The sequence below is a fragment of the Pieris brassicae genome, chromosome Z (genome assembly GCF_905147105.1).
Source record: "Pieris brassicae chromosome Z, ilPieBrab1.1, whole genome shotgun sequence".
Lineage (NCBI taxonomy): Eukaryota > Metazoa > Arthropoda > Insecta > Lepidoptera > Pieridae > Pieris > Pieris brassicae.
Window position 1 is genome coordinate 11,893,097 of NC_059680.1, and position 20,351 is coordinate 11,913,447.

The 20,351-nt window shown below is 34.3% G+C and overlaps 1 protein-coding gene across 4 annotated transcripts in view; it reads right to left on the reverse strand.

Annotated features, from left to right (window-relative positions):
• Window positions 1-2,044: 2,044 nt before the first annotated feature.
• The window catches only part of LOC123718659 (tetratricopeptide repeat protein 39B), a 62,623-nt gene continuing 44,316 nt past the window's right edge, over window positions 2,045-20,351 (reverse strand). For all 4 annotated transcript variants that reach the window (XM_045675349.1, XM_045675347.1, XM_045675350.1 and 1 more), the window contains exons 3-16: window positions 19,654-19,682; window positions 19,266-19,361; window positions 18,915-19,098; window positions 18,456-18,613; window positions 15,391-15,559; window positions 11,573-11,734; window positions 11,152-11,315; window positions 10,708-10,860; window positions 10,192-10,378; window positions 9,439-9,653; window positions 7,971-8,090; window positions 6,950-7,253; window positions 6,664-6,759; window positions 2,045-5,466 (exon numbers count right to left, since the gene is read on the reverse strand). In XM_045675349.1, coding sequence (XP_045531305.1) covers window positions 5,338-5,466; window positions 6,664-6,759; window positions 6,950-7,253; window positions 7,971-8,090; window positions 9,439-9,653; window positions 10,192-10,378; window positions 10,708-10,860; window positions 11,152-11,315; window positions 11,573-11,734; window positions 15,391-15,559; window positions 18,456-18,613; window positions 18,915-19,098; window positions 19,266-19,361; window positions 19,654-19,682 — 2,166 coding nt within the window. In that variant the 3' untranslated portion in view covers window positions 2,045-5,337. The remainder of the gene's footprint in view (window positions 5,467-6,663; window positions 6,760-6,949; window positions 7,254-7,970; window positions 8,091-9,438; window positions 9,654-10,191; window positions 10,379-10,707; window positions 10,861-11,151; window positions 11,316-11,572; window positions 11,735-15,390; window positions 15,560-18,455; window positions 18,614-18,914; window positions 19,099-19,265; window positions 19,362-19,653; window positions 19,683-20,351) is intronic.

Below are 20,351 nucleotides of genomic sequence, written 5' to 3' on the forward strand. Positions count from 1 at the left end.
CGTGCTATACTAGATTTTAAGACGATATTACGGAATTTTTTAATCATTTAAGAGAGCTTAAATGGACCCAACAAAATAAAACAGCATTTTCCCCAAATATATCTATATCACTCTCCTCATTCTACCAAAAATATGTGACAACTTGGATAACTTTCTGCCTACCATAGCAGCAAACTAACATAGAATCAAGGTCATGTCAGAAGAAGGTTCTGTATGAAGGCAATAGTCACATCCGCCAAAGGACTATCGAATAACACGAGATACAAAGCGAAACAATTATTATTTTGACATAAATCGAATCTGAGTTACAGAGTTTTGGCAATTATCTTATTTTCATTATATACACTTATTATTTATGCCTACACACAGGTCATGCACTTCAATAGAACCTACTAATTATGATATACAACTCGTTCAAATAATTCAAATACTAAACGCTATCAAATTTCAATTAAGCGTTGTTGCCAGATAAAGACGAAGCTTTTAAAGATTGCGAAGAAAAACGTTATGTAATAAGAAAATTATAGAGTGTTTACGTTACTTGCCTTTCAAGTGTTTGGTTGAAATATACACGATATATTACCCGTAAACAGGCAAAATTAACATTCATGACATATGTTATAAAGTGTTGAATCCGTACACATAGTTTTATGTGATGAAGAACAATTTTATTGTAGAGAAATATGTTTTTTTTTATAAAGGGTGCGTAAACAGAACAAACGCGAATATTTAGGCCCTTAGGCGCAGGTGCAAGTGTAGTCAATAGTTCCGAGTCGCTACTATGTATAACATATTCCTGGACAGGAGTTTGTAAAATGCAGAAACAGATAATTTATGTTAATTAGTAATCTGTGCGACGATATATTTTTACCGCTAAAAAATACTAAATAAATAAAACTTTTATGCAAAAAAATTTTTTTCATAAATAAAATTGCCATTATTAATGTTATATTGATAAATTTAATTCGGTAATCCGATTCGTGATAATTCGACTGCACTAGAAATCATAAAATGTCTGAAATGATAAAATATAATTTATAGTATAAGCCAAAGAATAAAACTCAAACCCAACTTGTCCACAAAACAACCCTATATGTACTCTTTCAGTTCGGCTGCGTCTAATCTCGGGGTACCGAATGCAACATGTGGCAATAAATATATATTAAATTCGGGAATCGTAAATCAAGTTGTGGCAACTCTGACAGGATCAATAAAATATAAGTTCTTCGGAATTTTCACAGTGAACGCCCGTTTTTTGGAGCAGCTAAAAAAATGCCGGACGAAATGCCCGATTGGGGGTTCTGGTTGGACGTCGACTATGACCATACCGCGCCGCCGTTCAACATCAAAAGATCGGTTAAAGAACTACATCAATTCCTGAAAGTTCTGCGCCAGATGAACGAGTTCTGGTTGAATCTTCGCCTTCACGGACCATTCATGTTTCGGTTCATGTGTCCCTATTGTGGTCTCCCCTTCAGTACGCACGCGAGAAAATCCCCCAGGCGCCAAACCCGCCGACAAGGTTAATTCCCACCTAATTGTGTAGAAGATTAGTGCGGCCCTACCAGGGATGTAAAACAATAAAATATAAAATGAACCTAATTGCTTTTTATTTCTCACCAAAATATATATCCTGTGTTTTATTCATTCAAAAATAGGCTAAAACTGTTCTAATTTAATTTAAAAAGTCTAATTTTATTCGATTAATTAGGAGAATTTAACTCAGATAGTAACATAATATTATCAAACTCTTCATAATTCTAAATGCTATGCGAAATAACCTGGACACTGGATTCCAGACTACGTGAATTTGTAATTTTTTGATACATAAAGACTGCCCTAATTGTTGAAATCTATTTATATTAAAATCGATAAATCGCCCAATCTAGTAATGCTAGGAAATAAAAATACCATATTTATCTACACGAGCTCATTTTAATGAAAGCATGTTTTCAAAGCAACAGGTGGATGGAGTGGCTTAACGCTGTCAAATAAAGACTTCGATTTCTGTACAACATATTTATTCACTACATTACACCAAAATAAAAATAGCAGTAAACAACACAATAGATGAAAAATAAGCTTTATATTCTTCAGAATGAATACACGGGAATGTTTCAACTAAATTTATCTAATAACTATTTTCATATCAGTTGACATACATTTTTTATTGAGCTTATTACTAACGACTATTCGAAATAGACATATATACATACGTTTTAAAGTCCACTACTAAACTAGTGACAAGAGTTGATTCCCGACAACTATAAGGGGATATTAAAACAACCCTAACATTTCCGATGACAGTGATTTTCCTCGGACAAAGCCCTCCCTCAGTACTTTTCAATTTGAATCAATCATCATTTTGCCGGGAACCATAAATAACGCCACAGGGGCTATCCATATTGAAGAACCATATCAATATATGCAGTACTAGTGCGTGAGTTAATTAATCAAACTTTACAATTTTATATAAGTTTGACAATTTAATACACTATAAAAATGATTGTGGATTTCTGCAAAGCTAATTATTTTCTACAATTATTTATGTGAACAGCTTTATTAAATACAAATAGTACATTATATTTTTTAGCTAAGGGTTACAAGTGTTATATACATTTAATCCATTCAAGCATTAACATGATTTAAAATTTGCTATATATATGAAACATCTATATAATTCTAATGTATTAACAGGAATATATTCTATATGTGATTACCACATTCACAACTGCACCCAAAGCCAATTTTTTGTTACATATACATTTTCTCTATAATGATTATAGACACAGACTTTGGACATTAATAATTTTATCGACATTTTAAATGCCTTAAGCTACAATGCGTTTTTCCTTCCTAATTTACAAAGTCGGCTCGGCCATCCTTAACAAATTCGTTCGTTACTATACTTCTGTCCAATATTTACATGAGAGTAAAAAAATTTACTCATATAAAAATAAAGGAACTGGTCGGTCTAACCATTAATTCCCATTATTCAAAACTCAATTAGGTTTTACAGTAAATATATCCAAAACGTACTCAATCCTATGCCTATTCCGTAAGTTCTTTTAACTTTCCGTTTATCATGAGCACTTACAAATTTCGTATTGAAAAATGCTACGAGCGCTGGACATTCACAAAGTTATCACATTCGCGATAAAGTGTATTATGTCACGCTTGGGAGTCCTTAAGGATAAGCGAAAAGGAATTAAAGTTGCAAAGCAATCGCAAGCAACGAGACACCGCTCGCACTGAACAATCCCTTTATGGCTACTTGTTGCTTGCTACAAGATTCGTGTAGGCAAAGTCTACGTAGTTAACTTTCAACACAATAACTTCAGTAAATACTAGAATGATGTTCACGACCAGCAAAATAACTGCATTTTAAAATACAATTTATCAATTTATGTTCAGGGTTGAGCCAGTTTTGTTATTTTTAACTTTGGATTATTTTTAACAGTTCCCGTCCAAATATCAACTCCAACTTTGCCAGTGCGACCGATGCCTTTCAGATGTTTATTGTGTATTTCGTGTACCAAAAATTAAATTACAATACAAAAGGTTATATTTACTTTTTACTTAGTAGGTTAAGCTGAAACATAATTTATAATAAAACCTATTTTTATATAAAATATGCATTACATGCGCATTCGATTCTTTCTAAACATTGATTGTACTATTTCTGCTAATAATAGTTTTACTAGAAACATTTGTCATTGATGAGATATATTCATATGAAAAATACATTTTCTAATAGAGGCCGGGGGTATGAATTCGACATCAATTAAATCCCAGATATTATAGTTTTTCATGATTATGAAATGTTATACAAATTTTTGACAGTCGATATAAGTATAGAAAAATCTATCTTAATATTAAGCATTCATCACATTTTAGTTTCAATCATAACAGCTATCACTCAAATGTTTACGGACGTTTAAGAAAGTGAGACCTGCATTGAAGAAATCAAGCAGATGAGTGTCAAGCAAACTGTTCGGAGATACTTTAATAATTCTGATTATAATATAATATTTATACAAATAAAATAACTGAATAATTTCCTCCAACTTTGATTTCGTTCCCTCTGGAGTAGAGTCTGAGTTGGCACGTCATAGTACCAGTGACCCCAGAGCTGGTGCTTTCGTCGCTCATCGAAAAAGATTCGCAATACAGCGAGGAAATGCTGCCAGCGTTTGGGGTGCACTGGCACAGGGACCAACAATCTGTTTAATTATCCATTATTATACTATGCAGGTTATGAATTTTATGAAAGTTCTAAAAGGGCATTTGTGTTACTACATAAACTTGCACAATAAGGTTGTTTTTGTAAGTGATGACTGCAGAACTATGCAAAACATTTAAAACAAACGAAACAATTCCAAACTAAACGAAAGTTTGTTGAATTTCCTCTGAAAAGTTGAAATCGAACTAAAGTTCAATTCAGTTCAATTTGCTTAACGGCATTCTGCTGTATTTCGTGTCTAATGAAAATGCGACTGCATGGATGATTTATTTACAAGAATTCATGAATTGAATAGCACGATGTTGTGAATATTCTTTGAAAACTACTTTATAAAAGAGTGCTTGATTATAAAAGCCCTGTTTCCGGGATTATACATCATTAATATTTTACGATATTTACAAAACATTTCATACAAAAAGTGTATAAATAATTGAGCTACTTACATAAATAGAATGTCCGTTAGAGACAAACATTTTTTTCGTTGACATAGATTTTATAGCGATTTCATATTAAATACACCTTTGAAAGGTCAAAATGCAAGGTATGCTTACCGTAAACGGGAGTAAAAATTCGATACAGATTTTATCAAAACTCCATCAACTTCACATCCAAAACATATATTCAAATATATTTTTCTCTATAACACTTTGATCGATAACGTTTTACAATATAAATACAAAATATTTATTAACTACTATGTAACATGCAATGTTGTTAGAAGTGTCCGTGTTGCTCGGCTCATGGCAATACAAAATAGTTTTTACAACTTTCGAGAGCGAAAGCTCGGTTGCCTGAAAATGAAGTCGTCATTTGTACATTGTCCGGTGGTCAGACACGTGCTAATTCAAACCAACTCTTTTATCACATTGTCAAAACTGATTTATTCAGTTTAAAAATTCACAAAATATCTACAGGTCCTATCGCAAATAGCACGCGTTTTTCTTTTTTTTAATCAATTTTAGACGGTCGAGACTTGCTTAGTCGAATGGCTCGTGCGGCATATCAGTAGCTGGTAGAAAAGCTGGGCAGATGAAGTATCGCCAGATTTTAAAGTTTGACCGGCTATACGCGGCGTCCGCGCATGAGGCTGATTGTCACTTGCTGCGTTGGCCCTTCGGAGGAGACATGCTCAGAGGTACGTCGCTTGATTGGGGCTGGACTAACACCACACCTTCGGTCGTTATCATCGTATCCATTTTGGACGTGCCAGCCACCGGCGAAGCCTTAAATTCATATAATTTTAATTTGGCTTCATATAATAAGTAATATCAATATTTATTAATGACAATATCTAAACGATGTAACGAGAATATATAGATCTGTAATTTAAACCCGTTAATAAGGATTCTAAAAATTAGCAACAGTAAAAAACACCAAACCTAATCAAAACAAAAGAAGTGATTCGTCCTTGAATATTAATAATAATAATTCTGAACTTATAAGAAACAGCCAGTTCAAATATCAACAAAGTTCACACATGATACACCCCGGTAACGATATGTATGCACATCGCTGGAATTCAACGCCCCTCCCTCGGCCCCACCTATACGGATCTTGTCCGTCTAGGGCTGCCAGATTTACAAATGAATATACACATTCCGCCTAATTTTAATTATTATATATCTGAGTAGTTTTTTTTAGTACCTCAAAATTACGATCTCACGGTTGGAAATTTATTTTTACATTTACATATGTTACAACCGAATTTTGATATGAGATGACCGGGTCCTGCATTTAACATGATAAATACCACTTATTTTAATCAAGCAATACTAAAAAGTTTTTTTTCATCAACGTTTTTTTATTAGCTATATTTATGAATACACAGACCTACAAAGTACACTCCTTACTAAAACAAAAACAAAAACTCGACTCAATTAGCAATTAATGTCTGACGACATTTAAAAAAAACCTACTGGCGTTAACTAAACATTTTCCATTCCATTCCATAGCGTTCCAGGTATTAAAATAGGCCCCTAAATTATAAGATAAGATAGGAATATTTTTTCTAATTTTATATGCCGTTACCGGAAAGAATCTACCCCAGAACTGTGTCATGCCTTTTTTTAAAACTAATTAAATAGTTACTGAAAATTTATTTCTGTGCTCGACTCAAGTCTTATCTCTTTAATCTAACCTCCTATTCTTATAAAATGATTACGCTAAGTAAATGTTAAAATTAAAATCGAGTGGCAACCCTATATTTTGGCCAGATTGCATCTTTTGTTGTTCTTTTATTTTATAGACAAGTAGGTCAGCTTTATATCAGACACGTGTCGTAGATAATTTGGTTATTTAGACACAAAAATCGCAATGTTACACATTGGTGGTAAATTGGTGGTCGTCCAACTTTAGGGGACGACAATTGATCCAACTCTGCTTTTCTTATACGATAATCTTATTTCGACACAACCACTTACCGGGCGAGGTTGGACGCTAACAACACCCTCAATGTTCACGACGGTGTCAACTTTCCTAACACTTTTCGCCGATTCCTTTTTCTCTTCTTTCTTGTCCTTAAAATAAAATTTAGGGTATTCATTACCTAACTAGAATACGTTCAATTAAAGCAAGATTAAGTGCTAAACTTTTGTAAGACTGCGAAGACAGGATAAAAAGATCGTACCCGAAACTTTAGCGTAATGATAAACAATCTAAATTAATCTAAGACACTTAAAATTTTAGCATTTGGTGCACCATACATACCTTGTTTCCCTTCCCTTTGCCCTTCCCCTTCCCTTTGCCCTTTCCCTTGTCTTTACCCTTTCCCTTATCCTTCTTTTTCCCCTTATCATCTTCTTCGTCCTCTTTCTCAGGGACGGGCAGGGGTGGAGTGGTCACCACAAGATTTCCTTGCGTCCCCAAGGTAGCGGGCGTGTCGAGTTTGGTCCGCGCCGTCGCGTTTGAGGCTGCGTTTGTTTTTCTTGGCTCTAGCTGATGCCGAATCATTTCCATTTTCGCGTGGATGCGGAACTGCAGTCTCGACTCGAGTGGGTACCCAGATTTTTTCCTAGAGAATACATTGAAGCTGAGATGATGATGATGATGAGATGGGATAATGAAGCCCTGCTTCCGTGTGTGAGGCCGCGTCTGTCTACGTCGCTCGCTACTCACTACGGCCACGTTGCTATACCGAGATTTTTGTTACCGCTTTCGCTTATAAAAAGAGAGCAAAACTCGTATTCTTTTGTTTATACCCCTATATTCATGCATTTAAATCTTTTTGAAGATTTTCTTTATAATTATATTTTGTTTTGTACAATTTATATTTTGTTTATTATAGCGATCTACCAAACAATATAAACGGTTACCTATGGCAATGTGTAGAAAAAGATATAGCCTTTATTTTTCTTTTTATATTTTTAATATTATGTTTTTTCTCATGTAAGTGACATGTATGTATTTAATGAGAATAAACCTAGTATAGATTAGACTGTATGCATGTGTTTCATGTAGCAACATACAACATACGGCCTGACGTATCCTAAAAGGCCATCACAAAATTATTCTGACTAATTATATATACTTATCGACAATGACAATTGAGAACTGGGCCTCAGATTACGGATCAAATGTTCAATCTTACACACGTCATATTTTTTGGGAGAGAAAGTCCATAGGTCACAGCTGGGGATCGAACCTATGACCTGTAAAGCCTATGGCGCAGCTCTGCTCCCTTGTAAACAGCCACTATACCTCAAATAATTAAAATTTATTGTGTAGTTACCTCGCCTCGGCTAGTAGTCGCAAGGCCAAGTCGGTGTCTCCAAGGCTGTAGTGACAAGTGGCCGATTCTACCAGCGTGTACGGTATAAGGTGAGTGTTCTCCTTAATCTTCTCCTTGTCCCTGGAAAATTAAATAAACGTAAATGAGATTTGAGAAATCTCTCTTCAACATCAAGCTACCGTATAGTATACAATTTATTAATATTTATATATTAATTGTTAATAATTGTGGATCTTTTTAGATCTTGGCCTCAGATTTCAAAATCTGTTTTGTGATCATTTGTCAATCTAAGAGGCCGTCTACTTTTTGGGTCTAAGCCAAGTCGGTTTCCTCACGATGCGTTCTTTCACCGTTCGAACGAATTAATGAAATTACGCACTTAGAAAGAAGATAGGTGTACAGCCGAGGTTCGTTACGACCTCAAGGATGACTGTACGCTAAATCCACTGGGCCAACACTGCCCTTCCCACAACGGCTCGTACTATATAGTACACAAGTTCTAAAAAATATCTGAAAATCTTACCTTAACATAAACCCGGCTTTTCTATAGATACCTATTTTTTAATAATGTGCAACGTTATTATAAACTTGATGGCCATATAAATGCCCCATCTATCACAAGTGTTAAATAAAAAAAAACCTTTGAAATTCTATCGAAATTAAGAAAAAAACCAATTAATAAAAAAACAACTACGCGGAAATTAACGGCGGCCCTACTAGTGGACTTATACCGCAAGTTAAGAACCTTCCTGCTTTAGCAAACAATTAACGAAAAACTTGTTATACTGACGCAGTAACATCCTATGCCCCACTATCGGACATACATCGGTACCGGACATCAGGCTTTCCTAGCTTTATAAGCGTGGCGATTACCTAAATCGCCAGAGTTACGGCGCGATAGTACAGCCACTGTCACACTATTCAAGTGTTATACGGCATAATTCGATACATAGCAATTAACATTGAATAATTTAGCATTTATTTATTTGGTGTGGCTAGTGGTTATAAATAAAATTATTATTTAAAGCACCACATGGTACCGTACACTATCAAAGTGAAAATATTAATGAATTATGTAGGTATTGCTGACAATTCTCAAATCAAATTCTTAGAAATGAAGCGCAGAAATATGAAGCCTGGCAATATAAAATTAAGACTACCATATCTTGGAGTAATCCCAGTTCTTTACGTAAATGAAAGTCCACCAAAGTTCTACTTCGCTAATTCATCCTTGAAGATCTTCAATGACCCACGACGTGATAAATTGAATCTTTAGTATATACGTTCTCATGTTAGTCTGTTATGAGAGTAAATGTCATTAAACCTAATGAAGAACTGAACTTTAAGAAATCCTCTGCCACTTTTAATCGTGAAAATTTTCATTCCTAGACAAGGATTGAATCACACTAAGCCTGAAAAAAGCCAGAGATAAACAAGCACAAATACTTTTTAAGGACTTTAGACTTACTTAATAACAGCATCAAAGTACTCAAGGGCAAGTCGTGGGAAGCCCATAGCCAGAAGCATTGTTCCTCTCATATACCGACACAGGTTGAAGTCATCAGCGTCATACTTCAATTTCTCGCCATTCTCTTCCAAGGTTTTCTTGGCGCTTGCCGTCCGCCCTTTCTTTAGGTAGTCGAGGAATATCTTCTCTATCATGTTGTATTCATCCTCGATGATCTGCGATTAGGTTTTTTTTCATTTAATTAAGAAAAGGCCAAATGTTCTAAAGAACATGATAAATTATTTAATGGCTTTTTATATACCTATTGTAACAACATTTTTTGACAATTATTATTTGAGATTTTTTTTCGTGATGACGCCTTAAAAATCGACGAATGCCGACTGCACCCACGAAATAGATGAGTCATTTTCACGTTCCGCCTGAACCGAGAGCACGGAATAAGCGATAAAGAGGCTCGGCTTAAGCGTATGACTTGTGCCGCATTTATCTCTCTTCCACTCCATCGGCCGATGCGTCCGAGTAAAAGAGAGATAGCACACAACCTATACGTGAACTGTTATTTAATTCATAAAGACAAGACAGAGAAATACAATTTTTCATCAATGTTTTCTTATGACGTTATCACGTAAAATTATCGTTTGTTCGACTTTACAGACAACAATTTTTTTTTGTTCTAAGTATAAAGTTCTTGAAGTTGATAACAACCTTGTTGATAAAGTTAATAACGCCTCACATAAGTTTTAGTTTAAATACCTTAAGGAGTTTGTCGGCCCTCTTTTGGTCCTTCGCAATAGCGGGAAACATATTCCAAAGGCAGAGCAACTCGATACCGGGCAGGACTAGTAAGCCTCGTGCGCGCAATCTCTCACAACGGCGTAAAGCGAATTTCTCTATTGGCACAGATCTGCCTAGGACCCGTTGCTTGAAGTTTTTGGCTGATCTGAACAACAATCATATAATTTGATCAACCAGTCCTATTTGCTTGCGTGGACTTGACTGTGAATCTTGATTGTAATTAGTGAATCTAACTAGAGTTTAGAGTCATTTTCGTTGAGTTAGCAGTGTAGTTCCTTCAAATTTTATGAGGAACTTTAGATTTTTTCAAGTCCAATAAACCAAGAAGAAGAAATTACGTAAACTGACGCAGCTCATTCCCCATGCTCCACTATCGGACTATTCAAGCCAATCAGTTATTTTACGATACTCAATTATATTTTGCCAGATTATACATTTCAAAATATAAATTTTAACTATGATATATATACTAACTGTATGAGCTGTTCAATCCAAGCGTTGTCAGGTGGAGTTTCCTTTTGGAGAGAAGCGGCGAGCTGCACGTAAGCATATATTGTGCGCGACCATACACTGTCTTCCAGAAGACGGGACGCAAAAAGTGCACAGTTATCCCACTCTCCCATCATACTGTAGATAAAAACACTTTTTAGTACTAAACCGAAGGAAAATCCTTTGATTTCTAAAAATATTAAAAAGAACACATTACATTACAATTAATAGGTGTTCTGATATTTCATACACTGAACTAATTAAAAGTAGGTCAACGTTATCAGGTGACGCAATTCGGTCAGTCAATGTGATTTATAGAACTTCTGTGAAGTATGAATTTCAAAAAGGTCAAACACAAACAATAATGACTTCATGGTATAAAATCAAAGCTTAGTGTCATCACATTAATGTAGCTCATAATGTACTTACGCGTAGGCCCACATAGTCTCCCAATATGCTAGATGTACGAGTTGGGGCCAAAGACCTTTGGCTTTAGCTGCTTTTTCGTATGTTTCAATAGCTTGCGCGGGTTGCCCTAGTAAAAGCTCGAGGCGAGCTTTGAACATTAGGAACCACGCGCTGTCCGGATACTTCTGCAATTGAGGAATTTGTTCAATTCTTTCAATTAAATGGAACCAGACAGAAAAGTATTTTTTTTGTCTGGAAATTAAATAATACTTTTTCAATTTTATATAATATTTTACATGGGTATGTAGAATAAATATTATGAAAACCCAGTCCCAGCTTTGAAGTTGCATTACAGTAGCATTACATCGATATAATAAAACACGCGGAATAGAATATTCAAAAGAATATAGCTTTAATCTCTTTCCATAAAAAAGGTACGAACCGCGAGGTTCTCGTCGATAAGTTTCCGGACAAGGTCGTAGTTTGGAGGGATGGCAGCAAACTGGCCAATAACCAGGTTGTGCATTAGTAGTGTCAGGGCGCATAACACGGAGCGTAGGCCTGGGCTATTAGCTCCATTGAGCAATTCTCGAAGGCCATGCTCCTGTAAAATGTAAATAAATTAGAACATTGTTATTAAATTAAATAAATATTGTTTTTTGTCTTTTAAGGGGAACAAAATTTAAAAAAAACTAATAAAAGTTACTTAGTCTATATTTGTCAAAGAATTCTACTACTCAAGCCCATTTATTTGATACCCATATTGAGGAAGTAGTGAAAAAATATGTAATCCGCCATTTTGTAGCGGCACCCATCTTGGGTTCACAGTGGTTAATGAATTAAATTATATTGTCATGAAAACTAAATGTGTGTACCAAATTTCAGATCGATCCGTCAAGAGGAAGAGGGATTTCAACAACTATATGTTACTAAACCTGATATGATATGATATAACACATTTTACAAGTGCCATAATCTATAATTCTACAGTTAATTATAATAAGCATTTATTGCCTTCCCAGGAAATTTCCTCCAAGAGTTAAGCATCGAATAAAAAACCGGTAATCACAACGGGGATACCTAAACTGATATACTCATAAGAATTTAATAAATCAATAATTTAATGCATTTATTATTGAATAAATCAAAATAATATTAACCGAAAATAGCGGCACATATTGTGGATACACAAATACAAAATTAAGTTATGACTTTCCACATTATACATTTTATCTTCGAACAAGGTTGATGATTTGCAACTAGAATAGCACCAAACTCCAATATTACCGTCAAGAAATGGAATTTATTTGAAAAATTTTGTACTTCCGGTATCAGGCGCGTATTCAACACTTTTAAAAGTAAGTATATTGAAAAGAGCACAAATCGAGAATATAAACTTGCTATATTATAATATAACTTCCGGTTCGTATAAACGAACTATATATTCGAGCGCTGGCGATCGAATTGTAACAGAAGGAATACAACATATTATGATTTATATGCTTCATATATTCCAAAGAGCACAGATTTGTATATCAAGAAAAAACACAAAACTGCTGGAAGGGTTTCAAAAATATACAGAATAGTTACAACATATCTTACCTATATGTAATTTCTATAGGGTACATACGCTCTCAAAGGGCTATTTGGAAATGGGCCGGTCATATTACTAGAACACAGGATAAACTATGGACACTCGAAACTACAAAAAGAACTGGACCCACTGCAAAGAGATGTATAGGACGACAAAAGAAAAGATGTACAGACGACATAATATAACTAGCGGGTAAAAACTGGATGAATGTTGCTCAAGACAAAGAGAAATGCAATAATATAGACGAGGCTTTTACCCTACAACCATACAAATATAATCATTACGAAATGTTAACTAACCAATTGATGTATAGATTCGTTAATAAAGATCTAATAATAATAATAAGTTTAATCAAAGTGACATCTAAACAACTAAGAATAAAAATTTCCATCTAACATTTAGTATTAAAATCATTTATATAATAATCATTAATCAGTCATAATCTCTCATTAAAAGATGTTTCGATGAGTCGATCGGTTGAGTATGGCTGCTTCTTGACGTGTCTACGTGTATTGCAGAGAGATCAAACGGAACGCACCGACAATTGCATTTTTTGCATTTGTATTGTAAATTCCAACATGCAATCTTAAATATACTTAGTTTCCATTTAGATAATTTTATATGCATTAAAAAATCTTTGAATAATATTCGATAGACTGTTCATGAAGTACTTCAATAGGCAATGATAGACATTCTGACATTTCCCTCTTTCATTTTCATGGTTACGCGAAGAAAAAATCTTTAAGTAAGCTATTTAAAGAATTCACTGTAATAGGATTGTGAAAAACCAATGTCGCTGTTTTTACATTTATAAATTTTATTTCCTAATAGGCAAGTAGGTAATCAGCCCTCTGAGCCGCCTGACAAGCCGCCTACTTGAGTTGTAGGTTTGAGAGAGTGAGATGTAGGTTTCCTCAATAAGTTTTTATTCACCGTCCGAGGATTAAATCCACAGATAGAAATGCCATTGTTACCGGGGTTCGAACCTACGATCTCTCGGATGAGAGGAGAGTCCCAAGCTAAAGCAACCAGATCAACGGTACACAACGGTACAGTTTTAAAAATAATATTAACATAAAAAAGTAAATAATTCCTATGTTGTATGAAACTGTATTGCATTTTGCTCCACAATAATGATGCACAAATATAGTGAGAACAAAACGGCAATGGTTCAACTGCTGTTGATTTGAGGGTTTAGGGTTTGTTAACGTATATCTATAGTGGTATCTCAATTATCTACCAAAAGCGCAGCCAATTATAGTTGCTGTATTACACAATGTCAGCAGAAGTAATAATTCACTGGAAATGCCTGCAGAATTCCAACTAAATAATTGATGTGCCCAGTGAAGTGTAAGTATCCCGGCGATAGTTGGAATCGCAAACCGGCTTCTATAATAACCTAAGTATCTCTTTATTGTAATTCTCTAATAAATTTCCTTACATATTTCTGTTTATATGATTAAAATCGTTACCATAACATCGCTATTAATACTTGGTTTTAAGGAAATTACAAACAGCATAATATATAGCTAAGAGACAAGAGTGTATTGTCTCATGCAACCTATTGGCCGATGTGGGAAGTCTAAACTCCGACAAGCGAATAGGATATTAATCAAGAGATATGCAGTAAAGGATAGACGTCAATCACAGATTAATATAATGATTAATTTTGAGCTTATGTCACGGACGTTGTATTACTTTAGTTAATTATATAATAAGCAGCGCAATTAACTTGCTCTATGAAGAAAAACATAGTGAGGAAATGTTTTAGATTCAAAACGGGCAGATAAACTTGAACAATATATGAATGAAAAATAAAATTTAGAGTCAGACTCCACGCAATGAGTGCACACATTGAATATGAAAAACTTGTTTAATGATCCTTACGTATTACGAAATTTATTATTTAACTCGATAATTTTCTGTGTAAAAAATAACATTCATAAGCCATAACTTTCTCGTTATATCGAAGCGCAATGGTAATCTCTTTTACAGTTAAATCAACTCATTTTCAGAATTCACAATTGTTTTATTAAATTTGCAATTCAATCAACAATTGTAGTATTTTTATACATCGGAAGGTCGGAACGCTGCAATAAAATCTGAAATAGTTCAGACCACTCTATTTATGTTCCTGTGCCTTAGTAAATAATAATAAATAAATCAATATCTGTTTCATGATCATTTGTCTAATAGGCAAGTAGGTGATCGGCCTCCTGTGCTTGACACACGCCGTCGACTTTTTGGGTCTGAGGCGAGTCGGTTTCCTCCCGATGTTTTCCTACATCGTTCGAACGACTGTTAAATGCGCACATAGAAAGCCCGTTGGTGCACTGCCGGGCTCGAACCCTCGACCTCAGGGGATTAGCACGCTGAAGCCACAAGGCCAACACTGCTCCTGTGTGTCTGTGTATTCTCTCTCACCAAAATCTAGTATTCTAGTAGTATCACTAAGTTTTTATGTTTCTGCGAATGCCAAAAATTATTGGATATTTTCTTGTTAAACGGTACATTCTATTCACACAACTCATATTATCGACGTTATCGAATAAAGTTTATACTGTACGGAAAGGAAAACAGGCCATAAGTCTCTCTAGGATGCATGAACTTTAGCAGCTATAAACAAAAATTACATATCACCGAGTGCTTTTGTCTTAGTACCATACCTTGTCTCCTGAGAAGCCAACGAACTCGAGTAAAGTGATGAGTTTGGGCGGCAACATGGATATCATGACGTTAAAGGTTGCGACGCCCATTCGAACTCCGCTCTCGAAGTGTTCGCGTGACTTCCCATCTTCCCAAGTTCTTTTCTTGTTCAAGATTTTCAAGCACTGCCTGCAAATTTTATACATATTAAATTATTCCTGGCATATAATAGGGAAATAATGTTTTCCGCGAAGATACGATTACTTAACAGATGATTGACTTATAACGTGGACTACATATTAGAATGAAACCGCGTTTCTATGGTAACATCGTTTGACGTTCTTACGACCTTTTTTGTGCTGCCATGCCCCAACTTTTTTTAAATTCTTATACCCGTGTAAGAAAATTTGAATAAAAATTGAATTGTTAATTTAAACAAATTAAATTATATTTCTTGCATCACCAGGATTACCGACAGGATATTAAAAATACCATATATTTTTACTACCACCTTATCGTAGCGGACATCTATTCCGTAACGCATCCGTCGAGTTAAGTTACGTTGTTACCACTGTAACGAAAATGTATACAAAATATGGCATTTCACGTTCCTTAGGTTTAGTTTGCTTACGTCACTTTACAATACTCAAAAAACTAAACAAAACACTGCGATATCATGAAACCCTGAAACGCGTTATACGAGTAGATAATCTGGCCGCTAAGTATATATAGAACTTCTCGACCTTAGCCACTAGGCCTTTGGGCCGGTGATAATATAATGTCGAAGATGTCCCCTATATGTAGAAGTAACTGTTGGAACTGTATACCATCCATCCACAAAACTAAGTATTTAAATCTCATGTGTTTGCAAATTATTATCAAAAGTTCGCATTATACGTATAATATTGTTTTATATTAATTATTTGAAATAATGAACTACAACCTGATAATATAATCTATAAAACTACGATACGAAAAATGTAGTGTAAATGATAATTACAAGTACATTAACCTAATTGACCAAACCTTGTAAAATGTATGTAAGATCGAAACAAAAAACGGGAAACCTATGTAATAAATTAGAGTTTCATTGCAATTTTAATATCAAGGATTTTTCCAAGAATACCGTATTATGCACAGCCCGTTATTAAAGTGGCCTTCAGCAGCTGTAAGGCTGCAATAAAAGTGAAACGCGAACTGATTTTTTCTCTAATCAGGTGAATGTGAAGCGTATTTAAAAAAAAACATATCTGTTACTACAGATACTAGGATACTTCCCAGTATCATTTTGATACGTCTCACTATTAATTTTTTATACGAATAAATTAAAATCTAATCTTCAAAACTGCATTTCCATTCCATGGCATACATATCCTATCATTTACGCCAAATGAAATATCACTTTAAGTTACATTATGTTTTTCATTTAACAGAAAATTGTTATTAATGTAAACCATTTTTTGCTATGTCTAACCGAACGACACGACCAATAGCGGATGAGAAACGCAGTCAAAGTTGGTCAAATCAAAGTTGATAACCACACAAGCCTATGTTTTTATAATTGACAAGCGGACCCTACAGTTCTGCTGTTTCAAACGATTAGGATATAAAACAAAGTATGAAATTACCGGCTGCAGCGTCATCTGCCGGGCTGATTTGTAAATCTAAATCATCTAGGGCGTCACCCAAACGCATACAAAAAAATCATTCAAATAGGTCCAGCCGTTTCAGAGGAGTTCAGTGACTTACACACGTACAGTAGAATTATATATATGTAAGCTATCCTATCGTTTAAGTTGGATCAAACTGCACACGGTGTGCGAATTTTATTGAAATCGGTTACGTAGTTTAGGAGTCCATAGCGGACAAACAACGCGACGCGTAATTTATATATATTATTTATACTACCAACTAACAATGTTTCCCAAGCCTTTTGTGCCACGCCTGTGCATGTGCTAAGCCTATCTTAAATTCTTATGCATATGCAAACATACATAACATATATAATAAACAATTGAATTGTTCATAAAAAAAAATTTAAATGATCGATTTTAGGAAATTGTTAACGAAAACAAACTATTAGTAAATTTTCAAAACATAATTAAAAACTGACAATCAAATTACAAATAATTTTAATAAAGTTTTTTTTCATAGTAATTTAGTAAGATCCTTGCGCTTGATGTTTACTGAACAGAGATTTAGGTTCCAATTTGTTAGCTGATTCCGATTAGCCCCCTCAACAATCAAATTGCCCCCCTGTGGAGGCTGGTTTCCCCACGTTGGGACACAAGTTTAGATAGTTTTATACAGAGTCTGTACATATCCGCAAACATAATCTGTTCAATATTTGTTATAAAGTTCAGGCCCCTATATTCGTCCATGAACACGAGTATGCACTGAAATTATTTTCCGAGACACGCGCAAATTACAATCGGAACTACTCAAAGAGTCGATTAATGTGCCGTCCAACAGTAAAATGTAGGGAATTATTTTGCTGTTTTATTAATTCAAGGTACTATAATCATTACTGTCACTTCAGTCTTCATGCAAACAGCTCGATTAAATTATCTGACATTAATTGAAAATTAATTATGAAAAATTTAATTACATTGCCAGAACTGTGAACGCATATTACAAAAACGACTGGCCTGATCCTATGAATGTGTAGTTCCCTAGATAGGTATAAATCTATTTCAAATCAAAATGGATCTTCTCGATAAAAGTCTATAAGCAAACATGCATACAAATTTAGCAAAATAAGTCTAAATCTGGTGCGGTATCAGAGCAGGCGTAAAATAATAAATGACTCAAATATGTAAAGACATATTGGAGGAAAGCCTCCAACTTTGATTTTATTCCCTTTGGAGTAGACTCTTAGTGAGGATTAAGTGCACAGGCGGTAATAAAACATTTAAGTTTGTTGATAGTACTCCAGAGCTGGTGATTTAATAAGTATCACGAGGAAATTCTGCCATCGTTAAAGGTACACCGTTAAAAGTAAACAAATTTATTTTCAATTAATAATACTAATACGAATATTGCGAATACTATTATTATAAGGATTTTTGATGAGATAAGTACTTACTTATAAGAATCATGTGAATTCTTAATGCGTAACGTAGCACGTACGATGCCTGCGAGATCCTCCCCATCCACTGCAAGGAGGCAGGCCTGTACCAGCAGTGCTTCTGCGCGAATTAATTCAGCATGCGCCTGTGCTTCCGAGTATATTCCATAATTGGGCTGAGGAACCACAAATACTGCTTCATATGGGAAATAAGCTTCTATATATATATATATATATTCTTCTGTATTCACAAGGGGGGACTCGTAACCTTATACATAAAGGTGAAATCTCTAACAAGGCACTTTTGAAACATGGACCTTTGAATCGGTAATGAAATACACAACTACAAACTAATCCCTTCATTCATGAACTTGCAACTCTATAGAAAGTCTCGTCCTGTCTGTGCCTGTCTTCATAGCATTATTTAGAGCTTATTAATAATGAATACAACTTTTATATAAAGCAAAAGTTTAATACCTTTTTAAGCAAAGATCCAAGGCTTTCAACGACGGAGTAAATCCTTCGTTGGCCATCACAAAGCTCAAATGTTTCCTGGATGGCAGTTATAGCTATCTGAACCTGGTGTGGGTCCAGTGTGAGCATCGCCGGTATGAATTCAAATACTGCCGACCCATGACTGTGGTATAGCGACAAGCTTCTCCTATAATCAAGGTACCTATCAAGTCTATTTCTGAACTATTTTAATTTAGTACATTTATATTAACATCTCACGTCATACTCAAAGATTAATAAAATACTTATTTATAAATTAAATTCAGAAATTATCGAAAAAGTTTGAACGGCATATATCACGTCACAGAAACTCACCAGGGCTTCATGATGTTCATAGCGCCTTCCACGTCATTAGAGAAGAATTTATCTATAGCTCTTTCGCAATCTGCTAGCGCCTTCTTTAGTGTCATACTGAAAGTATTTCTGTTTTAAAACTCTGTTATATACGTGTATGGAAAAACCCTTACAAAACAATACAAATTTACTAAAAACACGTATTCAAAAACATACATCAAAGCTAGATAAACTTTAGTATTTTTTTTTAATTAATCGTGCTTTCCGACGGAACAGTAAACTTCAATCGCTGACGATTACTTCGGTCCGGTTCCGTCTTTTGTATGTTCAATATAGTTATAATATTAACTAAGGAATGGCTAAATGAATCTTTAACCAATAAATGTAGACAAATAATAAAATCTCTTACGATGGTTCCTCTGCATCTTCGAACTTCTCCTGCAATAGAAAAACATATTAAGACTATATTAGAGTAAATTACTGCGCGTCGGTCACCAACGCGTTAATATCGTGTCATGGAAATTATATATATTTATATATATATATATATATATATATATATATATATACCATCATCATATAATATACATAATAACAAATAAAAGTCTCTTTTAGTCCATTTAAATTATTGTTTCATGTTTATGTAGTTTGTTAAATATCGTAATAAATACATGCATTAAACCGACCGAAACTATGCTCGGAACTAAACAAATAGACTTTCGGGATTCCTGGAAAACGGTTCAAATGTTTGGAGAGTTTTGAAATTAGTTAGATATCGCATCGCATGTATGGTTTTGAAGGATATTATTTTATAATGTGAATACATTATATTATATAACGGAAGTTTAATTGGCCGGTTTAAAATTATATTTTAATTATTCTTTTATAAGTAAACGCACTGTTTAAGTTAAAATTTTATCTGCGTCTGCTAATAATATGAAATACATTATTATTGCTTGATAGATAATACGATAAAATATTATTATTTATTGAATAAATATATGATAGCTAGATAGTTTTTTGTTTAAGTAAGTTTTTAAGTATGTAAATTGTAGTAGGTTAGATGAACGAGTAAGTGAACTGACATAATTTTTCTAGTGGTAAATT